General features: G+C 34.5%; 1 protein-coding gene and 1 pseudogene across 3 annotated transcripts in view; one reads left to right on the top strand and one right to left on the bottom strand.

The window, feature by feature from the left end:
- TAB2 (TGF-beta activated kinase 1 (MAP3K7) binding protein 2) overlaps positions 1-24,936 on the top strand; it is a 96,844-nt gene extending 71,908 nt beyond the window's left edge. For all 3 annotated transcript variants that reach the window (XM_012452566.3, XM_064360585.1, XM_064360584.1), the window contains 4 exons: positions 11,462-11,622; positions 11,834-11,927; positions 12,972-13,052; positions 22,887-24,936. In XM_012452566.3, coding sequence (XP_012307989.1) covers positions 11,462-11,622; positions 11,834-11,927; positions 12,972-13,052; positions 22,887-23,029 — 479 coding nt within the window. In that variant the 3' untranslated portion in view covers positions 23,030-24,936. The remainder of the gene's footprint in view (positions 1-11,461; positions 11,623-11,833; positions 11,928-12,971; positions 13,053-22,886) is intronic.
- Positions 7,545-8,889, bottom strand: LOC105717356 (GA-binding protein alpha chain-like; annotated as a pseudogene).
- Positions 24,937-25,408: the final 472 nt, after the last annotated feature.

The following is a 25,408-nucleotide window of genomic DNA, read 5'->3' as shown; positions in this document are numbered from 1 at the left end:
ACTTGTATATAATTAGATATTTTAATTTTAACAGGGTATACATATTTTTATACATACATTTATATATACTCAATATATATTGTAGTATATTATATTTCTGCATGTAATTACATATATGTATTATAAAACATATTATATATCGATCTATATCAAGCTTCAATGTAGCTTTTTAAATATATTTATGCTGTTTCATCGCCTTTAAATTGTTTTCTGCTAACTTCTTGCTTGATAAATAAGGCTTTCACTGACAACACGTAGACTACCAACACCTCTTATTTTCTCTTCACTTCTCTTCCCAACTTGTGTCATCTTTATTTTTACTTCCATAATATGTATTGATAGTAGATAATGTTCACATTTTGTTTGTAATTTTTGTCTCAGTCCGTTCAGGCTGCTGTTCTAACAAAGTACTGAGTAATTTATGAATAGAAATGTATTGTTCACAATTTTAGATGCTGGGAAGTCCAAGATCAAGGCACCAGCAGATTTGGTGTCTGGTGAGGGCCCTTTCCTCATAGTTGGTATTTTCTCTGTGTCATCATATGGCAGAAAAGGCTGAGGGGGAGAACAAGCCACCCCAGGCCTCTTTGATAAGGGCACTAATCCCCTTCCAGGGCACAGAGCCCTCCCTACTTAATGACTTCCCAAAGGCCTTAACTTCTTAACACCATCACAGTGGGGGTTATGTTTCAACATGCAAATTTCAGAGGAACACAAACACCTAGACCATAGCAGTTATATATTGTGCTTGGTTTGTAGGTTGATTATGAAAGCTGAAACTTAATAAATGGTGCATAGATGTGTGTGTGTGTGTATATATATATACACACACACACACATACATACATATATACATATGTGTCTGTGTATGTCAGACTATTAAATGTTCACGGCAGAGCCCAGTCATTTATCTATTTTCCTTGGAATTTTTAATTTTTGTTGTTCTTGTTTTCTGCCTTTATCATATCCTTTTGGCACCTCCAAGATACCATCTGTTCCTTTTTCCTGGAGTCCTTTCTTTCCCTGTTATAAATTAGAGTCACCATTCTTGGATCTTATGTTATCATCCTTCTTGGTTTTTGCCTTCATTTTGCTAGAATGTTTCTTTTAAGTATTTTCCTAATGAGACTTGGGAGATAAATTCTCTTAAGTCCTTAAATATCTGGAAATCCCCTCATATTTTTAGCTAGATATAGAATTCTTGGTTGAATATGATTTCTCCTCAGAAAAATGTTGTGATTTCTTTATCCCTGAGGAAATCTGATGTCAGTATGATTCTTGTACCTTTGTATGTGATCTACTTTTTTTCTTTCTGGAAATTTTTAAGATCTTTCTTTGTCTTTAGTAGTCTGAAATTTTACAATGGTGTAGGTTGTTTTCTTTTTTTTAATCATCCTGTCCTACATTTAGTGGACTCTTCCATTTTAGAGGCTAGTATCTCCCTTCAGCCCCGGGGAAATTCTTTTCTGATCCCCACTGTGGTTTTTCCATTGTCTCTTTCTAGATCTTCTCTTGTTCAGCTATTTAATGCTATCAATTTCGCATTACATCTTCAGTATATTTCATATCTTTGTCTTTCTTAGGGGTGTCTGGAACAGGGTGTCACTGTTGCCCAAGCTGGAGTACAGTGGTGCTATCTCATCTCACTGCAGCCTCAATTTCCCAGGCTCAAGTGATCCTCACACCTCAGCCTCTCAAGTAACGGGACTACAGGCATGTACCACCATGCCTAGCTAATTTTTAAATTTTTTTGTAGAGAAAGTGTCTCCTTTTGTTGCCCAGGCTGGTGAAACTCCTAGGCTCAAATGACTCTCCCTCTTAGGCCTCCCCAAAGTGCTGGCATTGCAGGCATGAGCCACCATATCTGGCCCCTCTTTGTCTTTCCATTCTCCATTTTAGGAGATTTCCTTAAATTTTTTCCCAACTCACATATGAAATTTTCATTTTAGCAGTGATGTTTTTAATTTCCAAGAGCTAGCTTGATTCTTTTTCAAAGAAGATTGTTGTTTTATGGGTACAATAGTGTCTTAAATCTCTTAATGGTGTTAATCAGAATTTAAGTTCTCATCTCTCTACTGTGTTGTCTTCACTTAATCTGGGTTTAGTTTTTTTTCTTTGTTTATGCAGCCCTTTCACATTCATATCAGATTTTCTTCAAGTATAAGGTGATCCTTGGCTGTTAGTTTATATTTTAAGGATGAAGTACTATGAAGGCTGGCTGAAAGCCCTGGGTATGAAAGTGAGACTTACCACTTGGCTGACTTGGCTTTATGATGAATAAGTGAAGACTCAGCTACAACAAGAGAATACTCCCTCATCACCACCTAGTGTTCTGTGTATAGGGGGGTCAGGGTGGGAAATGTGGGGGTGGAGGAGAGACTTAAAAATAAAACTGCAGCTACCTGCCCTTTAGGATAGGGAGAGGTTGACTGTTCCATAGACAGATAGCTAATTAAGCCTCTGTTTCTGGCCCGGTCCTAACTCCTGCCTTCTGTTGTTACCTGCACTTTCCAAAGTCAAGAGCCTTTTTAGGTTTCTGCAGGGCAGATGGGCTGCCATTTAGTCTACAACACCCTCCTTGTCCATGAAACTTCAGCTTTCTCCACTCCTTCATTTGGCTGTCATTTCATCTGCTTCTAGCCTTCCAGAAACTTGTTGACATCTGTTGTCAGTTGATTGCCTTCTTCTTAATTGTTGGTGGATTGTACCTTTTTCATTCATACCTCATTTTTATGGGGTTTCAGGAGACAGAAGTTTCTTTCAGTATAATGCTCAGTCAGCCAACTTTAAACAAAAGGCCTGGCTAATACTATTATTTATCTATGTGTAAATAAATCACAAAGTTAGAGAATTTTTTTTTTCTTTATTGAAGTCTGTGTAACAAATCATCCCTCTGTCTGAGTATCTATTACTTGATTGTGCATGAGCCTAGTTCATCTATATGTGTGGTTTGTATGATTTTGTTTATAAATTTTTCTTTACATGCCAATACAAACAAAAACCAAAAAGCCAGTATAAGTGACTATCTCTTCACTATTTACAGTCATTCTTTATAACTTAGATATGAATTTCTGGTTTCACATAATAACAGTGGCCCTTATTTTGTAAGCCTGCCACTCTTTCCAACCTGTCTTCTTTTGGGCCCTTGAAGTATAATTGTCATTTTTCTTTCTCTCTATTCAGCACTAAACCTTTTTTAATTTATTGGAGGCTAATTAGAGCAAAACTTGTCTTTGCTGTTTAATTATCCTTCTTCAGTATAAGTCTGATAACGTTGTTTCATAATGGGTATTAGGTATTATTTTGTACAATCAAGGTTAAATTTGCAGATAAAACTCAGAAGAGTTTAGACTTAGCTGAATTTTTAAAGTGATTTTTAGAAATTCACTTTGACCCCTTTTTTCTGTGTAATTCATCTTTCTCAAATTCCTATCTAAAAATCTCAAACTGCAAATGAAAAGTGAACTAAACACATAAAAATTCAGCCACTTAGAAGAAAAAATTGCTAAGAAATAGAGAACCACTTTCCTAGCATATTCATAGCATTTTTAGCTTGTTTATAACAGTCATACCTAGACACATCAACCAACTAGGTATGTCATTTCTAAATAATATAGTCATTATAACTCTAAAATTTTGTTTAAACTGGAAATAAATGCCTCATAAATAAGTTGTAAGTAATTGTAAGTGGATTTGCAATATTTTACTTTAGATTTTCAGACTGATCATAAGAGATACCTTGCCTTTAATCCCAAAGGTAAGCCACGTTTTCAGCCATTGCTAAAACCCCTTTCTTTGTGAATTTCTAAGAATGCAATACTTAATTTCAGAAATACTCTGAAGAATTTGCTCTTTAACCTCAAAACACCTCACAATCATATGTGTAGCAACTGTGGCTCCTTCAAGTTTCCTAAATCATCTTTGAATCAGATTTCTGCCTGCCGTTAAAGTCGGTCTCCTACTAATATTGGCCTGTGTATCTCTCAAGCTCTGTGATTTATAGAAACATTAGGAATGTAGGATTGGGGATTGCTGGTGGAGCTGTGACTGGGAGAATGTTCAACCTTACCCTGGAATGTATGCTTGATGATGTATTAGTTGGAAAATAAATTAGATTTTTTAAAACTGTATAATAGTTTTATTTTTCTCACTTTACTATTTTTATATTTTATGGACAAACACTCTTTATCTGTGTGAGAATAGAAAATAACAGTTTTATATAAAATTAAAAATTAAAACCACAAAGAAATTCATAATTGTCATGACAGTGTAAGTGTCGATGTCGTTATTTAAAGAGTAAAAATGTATGCAAAATTCCTTTTCCCTTTTACAAAAGATTGCGAATTTTTTTTTTCCTGGCAGCAAGTGAAATATTGAAGTACTAATATTTTTACACTCTTTAGATCTGAAGACATTTAGTCACAGATTTGTTTTGCAGTTATGAATTTTAAAACATTTTTGTGCTATTTCAAGTTCTTTCTTAAAGGCAGTAGCATAAAATCATGAATATGGAAAACAGCAGACCTCATAAAAATATTTGGTGGTATAATTCTTTTTGTATCATACTTGCGTATCACCACTAATCAGGGGAAAAAACAACTAAATTATTTTTTCTTAATTACATGGCATAGACTGATAAAAAATGAATGTGATCAGTCAGTACCTGAAGATCAACCACACATAGCAGTTCTGCCTGATGTGTTTGATTTTCTGATGCCAACACAAATATTTAGACTTTAGGCTAGTGAGATATGTATGAAAGTTGGCTCAATAAAAACTTCACATGGAAAACATGTTTTAAAACAAAAAGGAACATTAAACTTCTAAGGTACAAATGACGACCAATTTTATCTTTCTTCCTTTGAAGATATTGTAAATTCTATGAAAAATGCATTTGTAAAAACACAGCAAAGAATTAATAACATGAATTTTATTTTCTTTTATAATATAAGTTTTTTTAAATAGAAGAAAAATACTACCTGGCTTTCTGATAACTGTAACCTCAGTAAGTAAAACAAATATTTTATACATAATTTGAGGCAAAGTAATGAGTTTCTTGAATCAACTGGAGAAAGTCATATTACTTTACCTATGTCATGCATAAATGATGGTAATCAGTGAAGAAAAAAGAAAAAGCATCTGATCATGTATGAGGACTGTCTCTATTCAAATTATGATGAGAAATAAAATGAAAATTGCCAAAGAAAATGAATAAAATATGATTTTTTAAAAAGCATATGGAAATCGCATAGATGAGAAAACATTTTCATTCTAGGGATCTAAAACCAATGTGTTTCTAGGTTTAAACACACACACACGAACACACACGTATATAATTAATTGAGATATGTCTGTCATCTTGGCTAAAATTTTAATATGTGTTTCCCTAAAAGCATTTTAAATATAAAAGCCAAGATTCCTCAGCTCTTGATGATATACCAGAAGGGGATACTTTCTTATATTTTTAAAACTACAAGCATCTTGTCAACTCCCTAGGCCATAAGAGGATGGTGCAAAACCTTCCTAGCTTTCTATTTGTCATCTGAAGCTAGAGCTTCTGTATATTATTTATATTGTTATTTTACTCAGCTACTCTTACAACCACAGTGTCCAAATTGTACTAATAATTTGTCACTATATTCCCTTTCAAAAAAGTAAAAATGGAAACATAAATTTTACTCTGCTCAGATATCCACTGCAGAAAGGACTTAATATAATAATATAAATGAATTAAAAGAACGTGTTGTAGTAAAATTATGCTTTAAGATTACCAGAGAAAGAGATCAAAGATCCCTCCTGTCTCTCTCCTCTCTTCCTTGTCCTTAAGATTTCTGTCTCTTATGATTCATTCCAAACCACTACCAGAATGGCTAACAAGTCCATCTTGCCTGTATTACCATGCCCTTTGTCACCCAGGCTGGAGTGCAATGGTGCAATCTCAGCTCACTGGAACCTCCACCTCCCAGGTTCAAACGATTCTGCCTCAGCCTCCCGAGTACCTGGGACTACAGGTGCACGCCACCACACTTGGCTAATTTTTTTGTATTTTTAGTAGAGACAGGGTTTTACCATGTTAGGATGGTCTCCATTTCCTGACCTCGTGATCCGCCCCCAACCTCGGCCTCCCAAAGTGCTAAGATTACAGGCATGAGCCACCACACTTTTTAAGGGGACAGATTTGAAGAAAACAGTGAAGGAGGTGCATAAATATTTGAGAATCAACCTTCTCAAATCTGTAAGAGGATTAATAGCTATCTGCCAGTCTCATATAATAATTCATGTTTAATACCTTAAACAACAAAAAGAGTAAAGAAGAACATTTCTAGCCATTTTCATCTAGTGTTAGCTTATGTAAGCAATGTCATATATTGAAAAATTATTTAATTTGAACCTTAAAATGAGTTATTTAATTTTTCTTCTGCATATCTTTATGCCTTCATATGTTTATTATAAAATGATCAATTACATATGTATAGAGATATATATACACACATATATAATATCCAAAAGAAAAAACAAGTGGAAAAGTATTGTTTTAAAGAGAAGACTGCCTATGACAGAGGTCAAATTTTCCTTTTAAAACTGCAAGTAATTTGCTAGTGCCTTGAAAGGTAAAGTACTGCTGACTGACTTAAAGTCTTTACTAATCAGAAACAGGAATATAAGCTGCTTTGCATAATAAACTGGCACTATAGGATAATTTTTTTTTAAAAAGGAAGCCATAACAAACCAAATGTTTATTTTTTGGTTGAGGTATATACCTTTTCAGTTTTTTAAATCTCTGACAGGAAAAACAGATCACTTTAGAATTTTTGCAATTAGAATTAAATGCCTCTCTCAAAATAATTTAAATTCTTGGTCTGACATGAATAATTGGTACAGAAAATCCTTAAAACTGGCTTGAGTTAATAAGCCAGATTTAAACCTGGATCTCCTTCTTCAGCACTGCTCTTTTGCCAGTCAACTTCTTACTGTCCTTTGCTTGCAAGTATATAAATAACCTAATACTCTTAGTTTAGTAATTTATTAAAATAATTTTATTTGATACGAACATTTTAGTTCTGCTTGATTAGATGAAACAGGCACACATGCTTTCGCTGAGAAATTCCATTTTCTGGTTCTATGTAAAGCAGCATCTAAAGCAGCAGAGAGGGGAAACAGTTACATTTTCAAAAATAGTTAAGCCAGACTGTTTCCTGGAGATACTTCATTTGTTTTTCATTTTCAGATACTGCTGGCTCTTTTTGGTAGGGCTACACGTTACTACTGTCCAGTTTAGCTTTCCTGACTGTTAACAGACTATTCCACAATGAACCTGCCTTCACACTGCAGACATTGTGGAGATCCTTTAACATATATGTATTCTAAAATATATGCTCAAAGTAAAAAGATCCAAATTCACAAGAGTATGAAATATTTATTTAAAAAATCATGCATCAGATTGTATAGTCTAGAAATAAAAGAAGATTCAAATTCGGTAATAAAAGAGCTATTTTCTCTTAACATTTTAAGAAAGACTTTGGAGTCCCAGAATGTCCTGGGGCTCAATTATCCTTCTCTGTTTGCAGAGATGCAGTAGCCAGAGCTACTGCTGTGACTGGCTGGGCAATTCCATGGAGCTGCATCTTTGCAAGTTTCTTCTGTTCACCATTCTGCTGCACTGTATCCAGTAAGAGTCTTCAAGTCACAGACAAATGTGTACACAAATCTCTTGGCTTGAACTTTACAAATCATGTCCCCATTGTAGTAATACTTTAATGCATGACTGAGTTTCTCATAGTTCATCATAGGTCTATTTTTACATTGTCCCCATTTTTGTGCAACCAGTTCAGACTGATTTAGCTTAAATTCACCTTCATCACCAACCCAAGAAATAGAGTCTTGAGCATCCTTTATCAATAAGAAGTTCTAACAAAAACTGCCATAGTTGAATTTGACCATTTTTTCCTGTTCTGTTCCCAGGTGAGCTTCTATCTTCTCCTGAAATCCTCAGAGCTCTTTGTACTTTAGCTGCCTTTGCACTACTGTTTATAACTTTTAATAGTAGTAGGTGTGGTGGATTGCACTGATGATGGAATAATTTGCACAGGTTGATCAGTTGTAACTATTTCATTCATCTGTTGTTCTTGACTTGTCAATACATATTTTCAGAGAAGTTCCAGATGACTCCAGAGAATTTCTCCTGGAGGAACCCACTGAAAAAAAATATTGGTTGAGACTACGTAATTCTCTTCTGGAAATGTTCAGTGTGGTGAGGTCTATATCGGTTATGCTGAATTCCTTCATTACCCAAGCCATCCAATGCAGGACTTGGTCTGTGGACCACTGTATGGGATCATAGGATATCCCAAGGCATTCTTGTTCTTTTCTATAGCCTTCCAGTGCAGCAGCCATCTTGTTTACTTGTTCTGAAGTTTCATCTGAAATGTTTGTGATGTATTCTGTGCCATCAAGAGTTATCACTTGAGCTTCTTCAACAAGATGTGCTTCTGATTCAACATGGTGAGCATCTGGATCAATAACACCTTCAACAGTGTCCACAGGTTTAACAGTTTCAAGGATGTTTAACTTTGGTTCAATTCCTTGGTGAAAAATTACCTGTACACTAAGCTGTACAGTTCCATCTGTCTTCATTCTTTGGTCAAATAAACTTTGTTCTGGATCCAGCTAGGTATCTTGCAGGCAAATGTCATGAGCATCCAAAGAACACTGTAGTCTTGGTTCTAGCAGTTTCTTTAAATTGCTTATTGGTTCATTGATGTCTATGGCCTGACTTACACATTCAGCTGATGTGTAGGTTTGTTCTACAGTACTTTCTTCTGTGCACTCTTGTTTCTCTGTTCCATTAATCTCAATTTCCGTCAGCTCCTCTGCTTTTCTTTTAGTCATGGCTGAAGTATTTCAAAGGGTCTGTCCCTCCACTTCCTCCTCCTGTTTGGCTTCTGTCTCACCTAGAGCCATCCAATCGCAGACTGTCTCTGAGACGCTTCCTGTCTGCTGAGCGTCAGATGACCATAAACTAGATTATTTTTATGATTTCCATACAGAGAGTTGTATACTAGCATTTTTTCCTTGTATCATTAAGTAAAGCGCATCTTTATCTCATATATTTTGACCTAAAGTCAGATTTTTTCTGAAATAGATATATGAGGCTGCCCTCAAGATTTTCTGTCTTTGGTTTTCAGCACTTTGACTATAATGTGTCTAGGTATTTTGTTTTAGCATTATTTGGCAAATCTATGGGCTTCTTAGATCTGTGATCTGTTGTATTTCATTAATGTTGGAAAATTTTTGGTCTTTACCACCTCAGGTATTTTCCTGCCTTTTTTTTTCTCCTCTTTTGCCAATTACACATAGACTGTTTTATATTGTTGTGCATTTTTTTTGTTCTTTTTTTGACTTGTTTCTTGGCATGTCCAGTTTGGGTAATTTCTGTCTTCAAGTTCACTGATTCTTCTGTGTTCAGTGTGCTAAGTGTGTCCAAGGAATTCTTTATCTCTGATAAAGAATTTTTTTATTTCTAGCCATATTTCTTATTTCTAGCATTTGACCGTTTCATAATTTCCACCTCTCTCCTCAGATTGTAAATCTTTTTCTGCTTGTTGTTCACCTTTTAAACTAGATCCTTTAATATATTCATCATAGTTATTTTTAAGTTTTCTGTCAGGTAATTCCAGCTGCATCATCTTTGAGTATAGTTCTATTGATTGCTTTATCTCTTGATGATGAATTTCATTTTTCTCTTGCTTTTCTGTACATTTCATAATTTTTTATTGAATGCCATACATTGTGTGTAAAGGAACAGAGGAGACTGAAGTAAATAGTATTTACACCCAGAAATGAGGACATCTCTTTTTTCCGTCAGGTTGTTGTTATGAGGCATTGCATCAATTTAGTCAGAAGTGGAGCTGGGTTTGGGTTTTGTTGTTGCCTGCACCACAGTCTTCAGATACTTCCAGCAATTGACTGCTATTACTTTATGCTTCTTAAGAGTGGTGCCTGAAGTGCAAGTTATTTATTTTACTTGAATCCTTTTATTTTGAACCCTTCTGTGCTATGATGAATCTCCATTTTATTCAGAGTACTTAATACGGTCAGCAAGGCTCTGGATGATCTGGTAGAGGGCCAGATAGTAAATCATTTAGGATTTTGCAGGTCACATAATCTCTGTCACAGCTATTTAATTCTGCTGTTGTAAAATGAAAACAGCCATAGACAGCAAGTAAACAAATAAGCAAGACTATATTCCAGTAAAACTTGATTCACCAAACAGGCAGTGGGCGAGATTTGGCCCGTTGGCATAGATCTATCCAGGGATAGATCACAAAAACGTGTAACAGTATTTGTAGTTTAATATGGCTTCCCGAATCATTCATGCTGCAAGACTGATTGCTTATTTTGTTTTTTTAAAAATCTTGGAAAAATTTCTTCACAAAATATAATCTGAATATACAAAAATAAAAGTGGTGGTTGGGATAATTTAATGCTAACATTGATGTGGTATGAAATCAGTCAGTCTGCCTGTTTAATTTGTTGCATACATCAAAATGGATTCAACCCATTCCACATTCCCTTCTAGAGTATCTGTAACATTTTCATATTAGAACGCTTCATTCATAGACCAAAACATGACACTGAAGTAAGAGAGCTTGTCCTTTCCGAGGGTTAGATGTGAATTAGATACACTAAGTAGGTTAATTGAAAAGACTAGAACTGTTAGAGAAGTTGTAGCCTAAAAATGCTGTCTTCATTCATAAAGTGAATTTCTCCAAATCCCAAAAAAATTTAAAAAGTGGCATGTGCTTAAATAACTGCAACAATTTTTAAGTTAAAATTTTTGAAATTTGGCTAGGCACAGTGGCTCACGCCTGTAATCCCAGCACTTTGGGAGGCCAAAGCAGGCAGGTCAGGAGTTTGAGACCTAACCAAGATGGTGAAATCTTGTCTCTACTAAAAATACAAAATTAGGGGATTTCCAACTCTCTGGAATCCCCTACCACAGGGTAGGAGCTCCCTCCAGGATTTCCCCTCTGGAATCCCCTTCCACACTCTTCCTGGAAGTCTTTCTCTTCTTTTCCTTTTCTTCTCTTTTCTCTACCTAAATAAAATCACCTTTCTGCAACAACAACAACAAGAGCATACAAAATTAGCCAGGTGTGGTGGTGGCTGCCTGTAATCCCAGCTACGTGGGAGGCTGAGGTAGGAGAATCACTTGAATCCAGGAGGCGGAGGTTGTAGTGAGCTGAGATTGTACCACTGCACTCCAGCCTGGGCAACAAGAGTGATAATCCGTCACACACACAAAAAAATTGAAATTTTAAATGCTTAAATTTACAATATTTTGTTTTAATGTGGCTTCGGGATTTTTGACAAATTCCTGTTTATTTTGTTTTTTCAAGTCTGCTTAAAGGTTAATTAATTTAAATGGGTGAGTCCTCATGTTTACTAATATGTATTGCAGCTCTGTTGGTACACCAGAAGGCCAGAATGGAACGACTTCAAAGAGAACTTGAGATTCAAAAGAAAAAGTTGGATAAGTTAAAATCTGAGGTCAATGAAATGGAAAATAATCTAACTCGAAGGCGCCTGAAAAGATCAAATTCTATATCCCAGATACCTTCTGTAAGTCTTTATGTAACTGTTGGCATCTCTGTGTTTGAACATGAGAGTAGGCCATCTAACATAAGTGTAATATCTCGATCTAGTTTTCTTCAGATGTTCTTAACTCTTATTTGTTTTTCTGTCCTGACTTTCCCCTGCCAAACTCCATTCTTTATTAACTAATGACCTAAGAATTCAGTGCGAATCTTACTTACGTAGAATTATTTTTCAGCTCGAAGAAATGCAGCAGTTGAGAAGTTGTAATAGACAACTCCAGATTGACATTGACTGCTTAACCAAAGAAATTGATCTTTTTCAAGCCCGAGGTAAAGTTCAGTGCATACATAGCTGAAATTCACTTTATTAATTCACCAGCAGTTTTCTTGTGGCTAAAAACAGGCTTATCAATCATAATCTTATGTCTCAGAACACGTGGCTTTGGAGCCAGACTTTTAAGAATATATTTTAAAAGTTACCCCCATCTCAATAGCACTGTGTTAACTGATAAAGTAGAGAAGATAATAAAAATAAGGTTTAGACATTCTTTGGACAACGGTAGTTTTTTATACTTGATTTATTAGTGACAAGCAATGATTTCTTATAGTAAATAATGTTTACAATTTAATTCAGTTCCATAGAGAACTAAAGGAATTTTGTCACTTAAACCTAATTCTGAAGTTGGATAAATAATAAAAAGATACAAAATGGAAAAGACAGGAAGGGGAAGGAATCTAACCATAAGAGAAGTCTTTAATCACACTTTGGACTGTGTTTCAGAATCTACTAAACTGGAAGATGATTATTTTTATCTTATTTTTTTTATAATGTTGGTTAAGCTATTTATCTTTAAACATTCATAGAAAAATACCATATTTTAACTCTGGAGAGAAAAGGTCAGTGCTGTTCTAGAAACTACAATCCTGGAACTTAACGCTTTTTGTGTAAAATTTTAACCATTCTATTACATTAGTGCAAGATTTTTATATTTACTTAAGGTAAAGCTGTTTCATTGCTTAAATCCATGTTTGAACATTTAAAATTACATTTTAAATTGTGAAATTTTAAGTTATTTTAACTTGCCACATAGAACAAGGGTCTACTTCTACCTCTTAATGTCTTGCCAGCATTAATTTGACTTCTTTCACAATTTGCCACTTACCTGTGTTTATGAGTACTACATTATACCTAAGATAATATATTTGAAATATGTTTTGAAATCTTACATGTAATTTGAGATCAGAGGGGCAAAATAAATGAAAAGCATTTCTTATAGCGTGTTTTTTTTTTTTTTAGAAAGAAATGCTTGTTTTAAAAAGTAAAGTTGTTTTTGAGCTATAAGCATTGATATATTTACTTTTTATATATTTCAGGACCACATTTTAATCCCAGCGCTATTCATAACTTTTATGACAATATTGGATTTGTAGGTCCTGTGCCACCAAAACCCAAAGGTTAGTGTATCTATTAAGTGTGAAAACTGTTAGATTTTGAAAAGCAAAATTTTAGAAAATTTTTCCTGTTCAGCAACCTCCCTCTCTAGAATTGCTTCAAACTTTGGCATTCTTAAATGAATTCACTAAGAAGATATTTGTTTATTTTCATTTGCATGCTTGGGGTTGGGGAGGATGCAAAAATGTAATATACTTAGCTTTTTAAGAGTAATATGCACGAGCTTAGGAATCACTATGTACTCCCAACCAGTAATAGCAAGTCTTGGTTGAAAAGAAAATTAGTACAAAAATTTGTATTATTTAAAACTAGACAAATTGATAAGGAAGATACCTTAGGGAGGTGTTTTTTCCTCCCATGAATATTCTGTTTAATTTATATGTAACTTTAAGTAATCAAAATACCCTAAATTCCAGATGAATGGTTTTCTACCTACTGTCATTTTACATTATTGATATTCTCAGAATATATGCACAACAAACTAAGACATGTCAAAATATATGTGTGTTTTGATCCAGGCATCAAAATGTATATAGAAATGGAAATAGGTACATAAGTATCACTGCTGAAGGTAAAGATATGGACATATATGCAGATTAACACTAATTGTGGTATATCATTTACTTTCAACTCTAATAAGAAGGTTAAAAGGTAAAAATCTGTTAATGCATACATAATATTAAAAGAAGCAAACTGCAAGAACCCAAAAGTGTGGAAAGGTGGAGTTTGTAAAGATATGGTAGTATTTTTGTATGCAACTGAAGTTGTTATCAACTTAGAAAAGTATACCAAATATCAAAGTAAATCACGATTAAAAATCAAATAACAAACGAAGATTATAGGAGAAAATGGGGAGCAAAACAGTTGTCAAATAGACAGAAAGCAACAAACTGGCAATAGTAAGTCCTCACTTGTCAGTAATTACCTTAACTGTAAATGGATTAAAGTCACCACTCACAAGGAGTTGTATGCATGGATTTTAAAAACAGGATCTGACAGCAGCCAGTGGGAGGCCCCAGTGGCTCATGCTCATGCACACAGTGGGAGGGGAGGGAGCACATGACGTGCACACACCCTCTCCCTCATCCACCACTGCCACCTCCTGCTGCTACTTGTGCGCTGGTTAGGTGTGGACCTGCCACCTCTTTTGTGAAGTGGCAGCTGAGGAGATTCCAGTACTCACCATGGCCATTGAAAAGCCCATGGAAGGAGTCAAGATTGAGAACAAGATCATAATAATTTGAAGGATGATTCTTGTGGTGCAGTTTAAGATTAAGAGGCATACCCCACTTAGTAAATTAATGAAAGCCTATTGTGAACAACAGGGATTGTCAGTGAGGCAGATCAGATTATGATTTGATGGGCAATCAATCAATGGAACAGACACACCTGGACAGTTGGAAATAGAAGATGAAGATACAATTGATGTGTTTTAACAGCAGACAGGAAGTGTCTACTGAAAAGGGAACCTGCTTCTTTACTCCAGAACACTGCTTTAAAGACAAGGATTATTACTTTCTCAATTAGAAAACTGTAATTTGGTTCCACCACATCCTGACTACTACAGAATAGTTTACTCTTTCATTTCCACCTTCCGCATTCCTTTATTATACATTAAGTAACTGGTATATGTGCACGAGCATATTGATTTTTTTCTTCAAACTAAACAGCCAATGGTATGTTTTGATTGACATCAAGTGGAGACAGGATGGGGAAAAATACTGATTCTGTGAAAATACCCCCTTTCTCCATTCGTGGCATGCTCATTCAGCTCTTATCTTTATATTCCAGTAAGTTATTTTGCTCTCACTATTAACAAAAAAAAAAAATTCTCTCTTACCTTGTTCGGTTGGAGGATTTTAATGTTTTTCATTTATCATTGTGAAACCAAGGAAAATTTTATAACTTTTTTATACTTAGCTGTCACATGTAGGGCAATCTGTCTTTAAGAAGGGATAAATTACTTTTTAAAAAAGAAAGAATCCTAGATAGTTTTCCCTTCAAGTCAGGCTTCTTGTTCAAATAAACTTCTGGTTTAAAATGAAATAAGAAATAAAAATAAAAATAGGATCCAATAATATACTATCTACGAGAGACTCATTTTATATTTAAAAACACGCATAGGCAGAAAGTGAAGGGGTAAAAAAAGATTTATATAAATTGTAGCTAAAAGAAATAAAAAGTGACTATATTTATATCAGACACAATAGATTTTTAAGTATAAAACTGTTGAGACAAAGAAGATTATTATATAATGGTAAAAGGATCAATTCAGCAGGAAAATATAAAAATTATAAATACATAGCCCACAGCAGACTACATTAATATGTAAAGCAAATATTGACAGATCTGAAGACAGAAATTAACAGCAATGGGAGACTTCAGTACCCCCCTTACAGTAGTAGAATATCCAGACAGAAAATCAATAAAGAAACAGCTGATTTGAACATATTATTAAACCAAGTGGATATAGCAAACACAGAATTTTCTGCCAACAGCAAAAAAATAGACATTCTTCTCAGGCACACACAGAACATTCTGTAGGATGGATCATATGTTAGTTCACAAAACAAGTCTAAACAAACCTAAGAAGATTAGAAATCATACTAGCTATTTTTTCTTGCCACAGTGGAATGAAAACTAGAAATCAGTAACAGCAAGAAAACTGGAAAATTTGTGGAAACTTACACTCTTGAACAATCACCGAGTCAAGAAGGAAATCAAAAGGGAATCTTAAAACAGTATCTTCAAGACAAAAATGAAAACACAGCATACCAGAATCTATGGGAACACAGCTGAAGCAGTACTAAAAGATAAGTTTATGAAATAAACGAAAGGTACATTAAAAAAGAAGAGAGATCTCAAACAATTATGCCTTAAGGAACTAGTAGAATAACAACAAGCTAAGCCTGATGTTAGCATAATGAGGGAAATAATAAGGATTAGAGCAAAAATAAATCAAAGAGAATTAAAAAACATACAAAAAAAGTAAAACTAAGGTTTTAAAATTTTTTAAATCAACAAGATTGACAAACCCTTAGCTAGATAAATTGAGAGAAAAAGAGAGCTCAAGACAAAATCAGAACTGAAAATGGAAACATTACAACAGATGCCTTAGAAATATAAGGATCATAAGGGAATATTAGGAACGGTTTAATGCCAACAGACTAGTTAACCTAGAAAAAATTGATACATTCATAGAAACTTACCACCTGTCAAAGCTGAAGCAAGAAGAATTAGAAAGCCTGAATAGGCCAATAACAAACAAGCAGATTGAATCGGTAATCAAAAATCTCCCAACAAATACCCAGCATGGATTTAGAAAATTTTTTTAAAACTCCCAACAAAGAAAAGCCCAGAACCAGATGGCTTCATGAGTGAATTCTGTCAAACATTTCAATCAAGAATTAATACCAACCCTTCTTAAGCTCTTCCAAAAATTAGAAGAGGGAACACTTCCAAACTCATTCTGAGGCCAGCCTCACCCTGGTACCAAAACCAGACAAAGACACTACAAGTAAAGAAAACTACAGGCCAATATTCCTGATGAACATAGATGCAAAAACTCCTCAGTAAAATACCGGCAAACCAAACTCAGTGCATTAAAAGGACCATACACCATGACTAAGTGGAGTTTATCCCTGAGACTTAAGGATGGTTCAACATACACGAATAAATTAATGTGATACAGCAAACACTGAAATAAAATGAAAGGAATAACCATGTAGTCATCTTAATAGATGTATGAAAAGCATTTGAAAAAGTTCAGTTTTAATTAAAACTCTCAACAAAATATGTATAGAAGGAACTTAACACAAAAGAAGCCGTGTATAAAAACCCCATAGGTAATATAATCAGTGGAGAAAACTGAAAGCTTTCCCTCTAAGATTTGGCACAAAAATATAATCAGTGGAGAAAACTGAAAGCTTTCCCTCTAAGATTTGGCACAAGCAAGGGTGCCATTCTTGCCACTTATTTTCAACACAGTACTAGAAGTCCTATTGTGGTATCCATTTTTGTGTTGCTATAAAGGAATACCCGAAGCTGGGTAATTTATAAAGAAAAAAAGTTTAATTGGCTCACAGTTCTGCAGATTATACAGGGAGTATGGCACCGACATCTGCTCAGCTTCTGAAGAGGCCTCAGGGAACTTTTACCCATGGCAGAAGGTGAAGCAAGCAAGCAGAGGCATATCACATGGTGAGCAAGAAGGTGGGAGGTGCCTCACCTTTCAAACAACTAGATATTGCATGAACTCAGAGCAATATCTCAGTCATTATTGTGAAACCTCCACAAAACTATGGGTGCAGGATCCACCCCCACGACCTAGACACCTCCCACCAAACCCTACTTCTAACATTAGGGATTTACATTTTAATATGTGATTTGGAGAGGACAAACATCCAAACTATGCCACCTAGCCAGAGCAATTAGACAAGAAAAATAAAGGTATCCCAATCAGAAAGGAGGAAGTAAAATTATCTCTGTTTGCAAGTGACATGATCATATATGTTGAAAACCCTAAAGACTCAACCAAAACAACTGTTAAAACTAATAAATGAATTTAATAAAATTGCAAGACACAACAACAATGTACAAAAGTCCATTGTATCTCTACACACAAGCAACTATCAAAAAAGTAGATCAAGAAAACAATCCCATTCACAATAGCAAGAGGAAGAATACTTAGGAATACACTGAAAATTATAAAACATTGATGAAGGAAATTAAAGAAGACATAGATAAATAGAAACACAGCCTGTGTTCATGGATTGGAAGAATTAATGTTATTAAAACATCCTTACTACCCAGAGTACTCTACACATTCAGTGTAATCTCTATCAAAATACCAATGGCATTCTTTACAGAAACAGAAAAAAAAAAAAAATCCTAAAATTATGTGGAACCAGAAAAGACCCTGAATAGCCAAAGCAATCTTGAGTAAGAACAACAGAGCTGGAGATATTACATTTCCTGGTTTTTTTTGAATATTACAGTTATAGTGATCAAAACAGTGTGGTCCTGACATAAAAATAGACACATTGACCAATGGAACAGAATAGAGAGCTGAGAAACAAATCCATGCACCTATGGTCAACTTATCTTGGTGCCAAAGTTACAGTGATCAAAACAGTATGGTGCCGACATAAAAATAGACATATTAACCAATGGAACAGAATAGAGAGCCAAGAAATAAATCCATACATCTATGATCAACTTATCTTTGACAAGGGTCCCAAGAACACACAATGGGAAAAGGATAGTTTCTTCAGTAAATAGATACCCACATGCAGATGAATGAAATTGAAACATTACCTCACACTGTGTACAAAAATAAACTCGAAATGGATTAAAAATGTAAGCATAAGACCTGAAACCATAAAACTCCTAAAAGAAAACATAGGTAAAAAGCTTCTTGACCTGGTCTGGGCATTGATATTTTGGATATGACACCAAAAGCATAGGCAGCAAAAGCAAAAATAGGCAAGTGAGATTACATCAAACTAAAACGCATCTACACAGCAAAGGAAATAATCAGCAGTGAAAAGGCAGCCTACAGAAAGCGAGAAAATATTCACAAACTATGTAACCCCTAAAGGGTTTATATTCAAAATGTATAAGGAACTCATGCAAATCAATAGTAATAGAAACCAATAACCAGATTTTAAAATGGGTGAAGGACCTGAATAGACATTTCTGAAAAGAAGGTATACAGATAGCCAACAGGTATATTGAAAGATGCTCAACCTCACTAATCATCAGGGAAATGCAAATTAAAACCCAGTGAGATACCACCTTACAAACCTATGAGAATGGTTATTATGAGAAAGGTGAAAGATTACAAGCATTGATGAAGACATAGAGAAAAGAGGATCCTTATACACTTTCATGGGAATGTAAGTTGGTGCAGCTATTATGAAAAGAGGTTCAAAAAATTTAAAATTTTATGGTCTAGCAATCCCACTTCTGAGCATATATCCAAAAGAAATGTGAAATAAGTATCTCAAAAAGTAATCTGCACTCATGTTGCTTTCAGCATTATTCACAATAGCCAAAATATGAAAACAACCTAAATGTCTGTATATGGATAATGAAAACATGAGAGGTACACACATACATACTCACACACATAACACACAGTGGAATATTATTCAGCCATAAGAAAGAAGGAAATCCTGTCATTTATGATAACATGAGTAAACCTGGAGGATGTCATGCTAAATGACATAAGCCAGACAAAGAAGGACAAATACTGCATGATCTCACCTACAGGTAGAATTTAAAAATGTCAAACTTACAGAAACAGAGAGCGGAACAGTGGTTCTGGGAGAAGAGGGTATGGAAGATTGTGGTCAAAGGGGTACAGAGTTTCAGCTCTATAAGATAATAAACTCTGGAGATCTAGTGTACAACACTGTGACTGTAGTTAACAGTAGTTTATTATATAACTGAAATTGGCTAAAGGAGATCTTAAGTGTTCTCACCACAGTGGGGTGGGGGGAAGATAAGCTATATGAGGTGCTGAATATGTTAATTAACTTGATTGTAATAAGTTTCACAGTGTATACGTATATCAAATCATCAAGTTGTACAGCTTCTAATTTTTAACTGTCAACTATATATCAATAAAGTTGTGGGGGGAACAAAACAAAGACAGCAAAATAACAGTTTTCATTCATACAAATTCTGATAAGTCAACACACGTGGTGAATCAGGTCAGCACTCCTAGGGTTATATCATCCTCACTAGTGCACTGCAACAAATGCTCAAAACTTAAAATTTGTTCCACATATGTTTGTATTTTCAAATGTCTTCAGAGATAAAAATGATTTGTTACTTCTTCCTTCATAAGATACATTAAGGTTTTTAAAAATATGAAAGTCTGAATTATGGATAGGAAAATGCACATTTTTCCTGTGAAGCTGAGGGCACGCTAAAAAAATGTATGGTTACTGTTACTGAGAAATTCAGTGCCTAACACAGGGGAGGAAAAAGGAGAGGTTAAGAAAAAATTAAAACGTTTTATGAATCAGGCAGTTGTTCACATGCTTACATACTGGTAGGAATACCATGTTAAATTGGGTTTTAGACTAGCAGCTGGCAAACAGTGACCCATGGGCCAAATTCAGCCTTCCATCTGTTTTTGTCAATAAAGTTTTATTGAAAAAAAAAATGATAATAAGAAAGAACTAGTATATTACTGGTTCTTCAGTTCATTACAAGAATTTTCACATTCTTATTTAGTATTGTGTTCTCTCTGCTCCTTCATTTTTATATATAATTAGGTGTCACTCTGTCCTCAGATTCTATTTAAATGTTTTTAAACATAGTTGGAATACAATGAACAGTTATTACAGAGGATCATAGTGAGATTAGGGCATTTGGCCCAATAAGCAAATGTTCAGAGACTAGATGCTATTTGGATGGTAATTGAATAAAGAAATAGAGATGACAGCAGTATAAGCACTAACTCTTTAAAATATGCAAGATGGGTATTTCAGACACTGAATGAGTTTCCTTAATATAATCTTCCTACTCTTATTGAAAAATAAGAATTTTTTCTTATGAGAAGATTTTTGTTTTGCTTCAATGTAATCTGTTACTTCAGATTAATAATAACCTGTTATTTTACATAAGTGAGATAAAATTGGTATTGACAGTTGTTGAAGCAGGATGAGTACATGAAGGTTCATTTTGCTATCCTCTCTACTTTTATATATGTTTGAAATTTTCCGTAATAAAAAAATAAGAAAGGTCCAAGAAAAAAATCCTTTACTTAAAAGTTTTTACATCAAAGATAGAAGTTTATATGCTGGCTGTTTTGGGAGAAATAAGGAATCAATAATTTTTTGCAGTAAGGCTAAAATACACATTAACTTCATGAATAGAAATGTATTTAATCCTTGAAATCAGTTCTACTTCACAAGGTAGAGAGTTTTCTAACAGCTAAAATTAAATATATTCAGATCATTCTTTATGATCTAATTTCTTCTTCTTTTTTCTAATTTTGGTTATTTAGTTACAAATACCTCTAATAAGAAAAAAATTTATAATTCTAAGTACCAGTGAGATTATAAGAAAACCACTGGAGATTTTCATTTTAAAAAATTTATAGATCCCTTATTGATTGCCTTAGGTATTACTTAAATAATGAAAAATATGCTGACGTTTAATAATATGTTGAAGTGTAAAAAGGTACTTCCTTATGGTCACTCTCCGTAAAATTTTAACCTTTGCAGTTAAGCAGAAGTAGTCAACAAAGTTTTACTAAACATGCCAGGTGAAAATGTTTTCTATTGCCTAAGACCAAAATTCTAGTAAGTAGGATGGATCCCCAGATTAAAACAATTATTCTATAAAATATTTCCCAGATACAGAATGTGAAATGATTTTACATGATAAAAAGTCAAACTTTTTCTAACTATTTCTTTTCATGTGTTTCAGAGCATAGTAACTAGTATTGTCAGACCTTTGATTTTTTTTTTTAGATATTTTTACTTAGGATAAGACTTATTCAGTGTGTTTGTTTTAAAATTATTTAATTTGGGGGAAATACTATATAAATACTATTCAAGTTATGCATGTGGCAAAAATTGTGACAATGGAAAGCCAACACCTAAAGTTGAGGACTTAGTAATAACATTTGTATATGATGAATAAGTAAGGTACTGCTAAAAGGGTACAGAGCAAGGTATCACTTAATTATTTAAAATTTGTCATAAAATTTGACTACTGTATTTTCATCTACTTGTTATAATAGTCTGTCTTTTAAAATAGCAGAAAAGGTATTAGGGTAGGTGGAATTTGCATATTAATATACACTGTTTTAACATAGTTTTGATTCTTCAAGTTAATAACTTTAACAGGAAAAATTCAGCAACACGTGCACCTTTTACTTTAAACCTCCCAAAATTAATTTGTAGGAATGCTGTTCTAATTTCATTATGGGACCTAAATTTTTAAAAGTAGTTTCACAAGTGTAATTGCTTATTAGAGACAACCTTTGAGGAATATAATTATTTTCTGTATTTAAGATACCACTATCCATTTAAACATTTTAGAACATTGGTCTTTTAGAGTTACAGTGACCTTCATGTTATAAGTAAGAAACATGAGACCTAGAATGTATATTATTTATCTGAGATCACAGAGCAGAGTAATCAGGAATTAGTAACAGAGCCTGGAACAAAACTTCGTTCTCACAACTCTGAATTCTAATGTTCTTCCTACCCTACCATACTAAATGTGATTTTTAAATATAATTATGGTAAAATTTGTACAGATTTACTTCTCCAGAGTCTGTTGGTAAGATGTTAGAAATTAGTTTATATTTTATTTGTGTCATCCAAGGCTTCCATTTTTGGCAGGTAGAGAATGTGAACTAACAGAAGGACTTCTCTTTCTGGTAGAACAAATATAAATACTACTCTACTCCAGTGGGAAATGAAACTTTAACTTCAGTGAGACTTACATACACTGACAGTACTGTTTTTCAGTAGGACACCTTTTTACAATCTTGAGTGCTATTATGGGAATCTTTGCTATTAGATACCCTTTATTCTACTGTAAATTGGAGAAAATGATGCTGTTTTCTCCTTTAAGGAGATACAGAGGTAATTACATCATATTCATGTTGTATTTCCCAGAGGGAGAAGTGCCAACTAGATAGAGGCTGGTAGTGATCAAGCATGTGTATCAGTTCCCACTAGATGCTTCATGTGGGGAGCAAACTGTTTCAGGCTGTACAGTACAAATGGTTTTTAAAGTTGCCTGTAATTTTTTAGACTTTGTGATTTTTTTTTTACTTAAAAAATAATTTTTTTTCTTTCTTGCAGATCAAAGGTCCATCATCAAAACACCAAAGACTCAAGACACAGAAGATGATGAGGGAGCTCAGTGGAATTGTACTGCCTGTACTTTTTTGAACCATCCAGCCTTAATCCGCTGTGAACAGTGTGAGATGCCAAGGCATTTCTGAGCCAAATGGCCCTGTATCTTCTCTAAAACCACATCTAAAGTTCCAGAAACTAGTCTGCCATCGGGAAAGAGTTTCACTGCTACATAGGATTTTGTCAAATTGAAGGTGTGACAAGATGGTGTTGTGCTAATGTTAAATGTCAGCCCACAGAGCTAATAATACCTCAGTATAATGTCATGAGCAGTTGAAATTCATCACATGAAAAGTAATCTGCTGAAAGACTTGGTTGCCCACTGCCTAACTGTGTACAGTGTTACCAGTATCCCATTATGGATAATTCTCATATGTTAACGCCTAGGTGTTCCCAATACCTTTTTCCCCTCATGTCACTACTGAATTTTGACAGGAGGAAGGAATAGAATGATAGCTTCTTTTATTTGTAAAGCTTTCAGTGAAACACTACATACACGAAGAAAAGGAACAAGGTTTAACTATTTAAGAACTGTTTGCTGCCACATAGTGCCATTGGATAGGGGAAGGACTTTAGAAATCTGTGGTACTCTTGGCCTTGTCTTTGTCTTCCCTGAACACGTCTCCACTCTGTGAAGCCAGCATCTAGGGGCTAAAGATGCAAAGGAAAGCAGCATGCATTGTCTGTACAAATGTGCAGTGAAATACCCCAAAGCTTTTCCTACTGTACAGATCTCTCGAGTCTGCTTTAAGTGATTTCTTTTCTTCTTGATTATTTTCTTATATTTCTATATGTATAGTGTAATAGCCTTTTGTTAACTAATTTTCTTTTTTCCTTTTAGTAATTAAGCACGATCATGTCCCTTTTTAAGCCTTACCTGAGAGGAACAATGCCTTAAAATAAAAAAGCATTAATGAGATGAAACTATGCACAGAATAACTTTCCTCTACTTATTCTGTACTTTGCCCTCATGAGTTCCAATGTTGTGTGAAGACAGACAGATGCTGCACAGTGAATTGCAGATGATATTGCAGAAGTGATGTCTGTAGGGCACATTAAATACTGACTTGAGCAGTGGGTGACACAACACAGTGTTTTTTCTTCCACAGGGAAGCTTAAAACAAAAGATATTTTTAACCCACTGACAGAACAACAAGGTTAAGCTTGCTTCATCTGCTTGGTGTCCCACAGAACTTTCACAAGTGATTGTTACTGGGAAAGTACAGTTTCAAAACCAGCAACAGCAGCAGTACCTACAGCCCTTTTTTTGGAGAGAATTTTAAATGCTTTACTGTTGGGGCAGTCCATTTCTAAACCAGACTTGGTGACAGTATCATGTGTATTTATAAAACAAGGCTAGTCATATTTAGGACAACTGAAGAAAAGCTGGAAAAAAAGAAAAGCAAACTTGAACACTGAAGCAACCTCAAGCATCTCTTTATTTTGATGATATATTTTTGTAAAGAAAATAAATATTCAGATGATCAGGAATGTATATAAATGAAATCAAGAAAAAGAAATAACAGTATGCATTTAAAAAGACAGAATTAAGAAATTATATGAGTGCTTAGAATGGGGCTAAGGGAAGTGCTGATATAGAGCAAAAGATGGAAGATAATATAGACTATCACCCACTGTAAATGTTTGCCAGTGGCTGTGTTTTAAATAGGATTATTACAGTTGATCTCTATGAATGTCAGAGCCTTAACTTTCAGGCTTTGCATTTTGTATATGGGAAGAAATATGACAATCCTAGATAATTAAACCATAGACCCAAAGCCCTTACGTTTGATGCATTTTGTTTTAAAAATAGGCCTTGTTTTTCAGCTTCACCTGCAGTCCTATGTGAAGATTGATAAATCAGTTTTTACTTGTTTTATTAATAAAACGTAATTTGGATATCTTGAGTTGATGGTTTTGTGGTTTAGCTGGGTAAACTATCTTTGTAACAGATAAGTTATTTATAAAAATTAAAAAACTTATATTCTAATGTGGATTTTGTGACTTGTTTTCAGTTTGTGGGACAGGAGATAATTTTATACATCAGTGGATCATTTAAGCATTAATGGAAATCAGAGAAAAATTATTCTCTAGAGTCTCCTTGTGACATTGTGACATCCAGCTGCATTTCTGAGACTATTTTTATCAATTTCCCTAGACTTCTTTTTTTTTTTTTTGAGACAGAGTTTTGCTCGTGTTACCTAGGCCGGAGTGCAATGGCGCGATCTCGGCTCACTGCAACCTCCGCCTCCTGGGTTCAGGCAATTCTTCTGCCTCAGCCTCCTGAGTAGCTGGGATTACAGGCACGTGCCACCATGCCCAGCTAATTTTTTGTATTTTTGGTAGAGACGGGGTTTCACCATGTTGACCAGGATGGTCTCGATCTCTTGACTTCGTGATCCACCCGCCTCGGCCTCCCAAAGTGCTGAGATTACAGGCGTGAGCCACCGCGCCAGGCTAGACTTCTT

This window comes from Aotus nancymaae, unplaced genomic scaffold (genome assembly GCF_030222135.1).
Source record: "Aotus nancymaae isolate 86718 unplaced genomic scaffold, 86718_ANA_hifiasm-v0.15.2.pri h1tg000040l, whole genome shotgun sequence".
Taxonomy (NCBI): Eukaryota; Metazoa; Chordata; class Mammalia; order Primates; family Aotidae; genus Aotus; species Aotus nancymaae.
The sequence above is the reverse complement of the archived record's forward strand: the minus strand, read 5'-3'. Positions and strand labels throughout refer to the sequence as shown.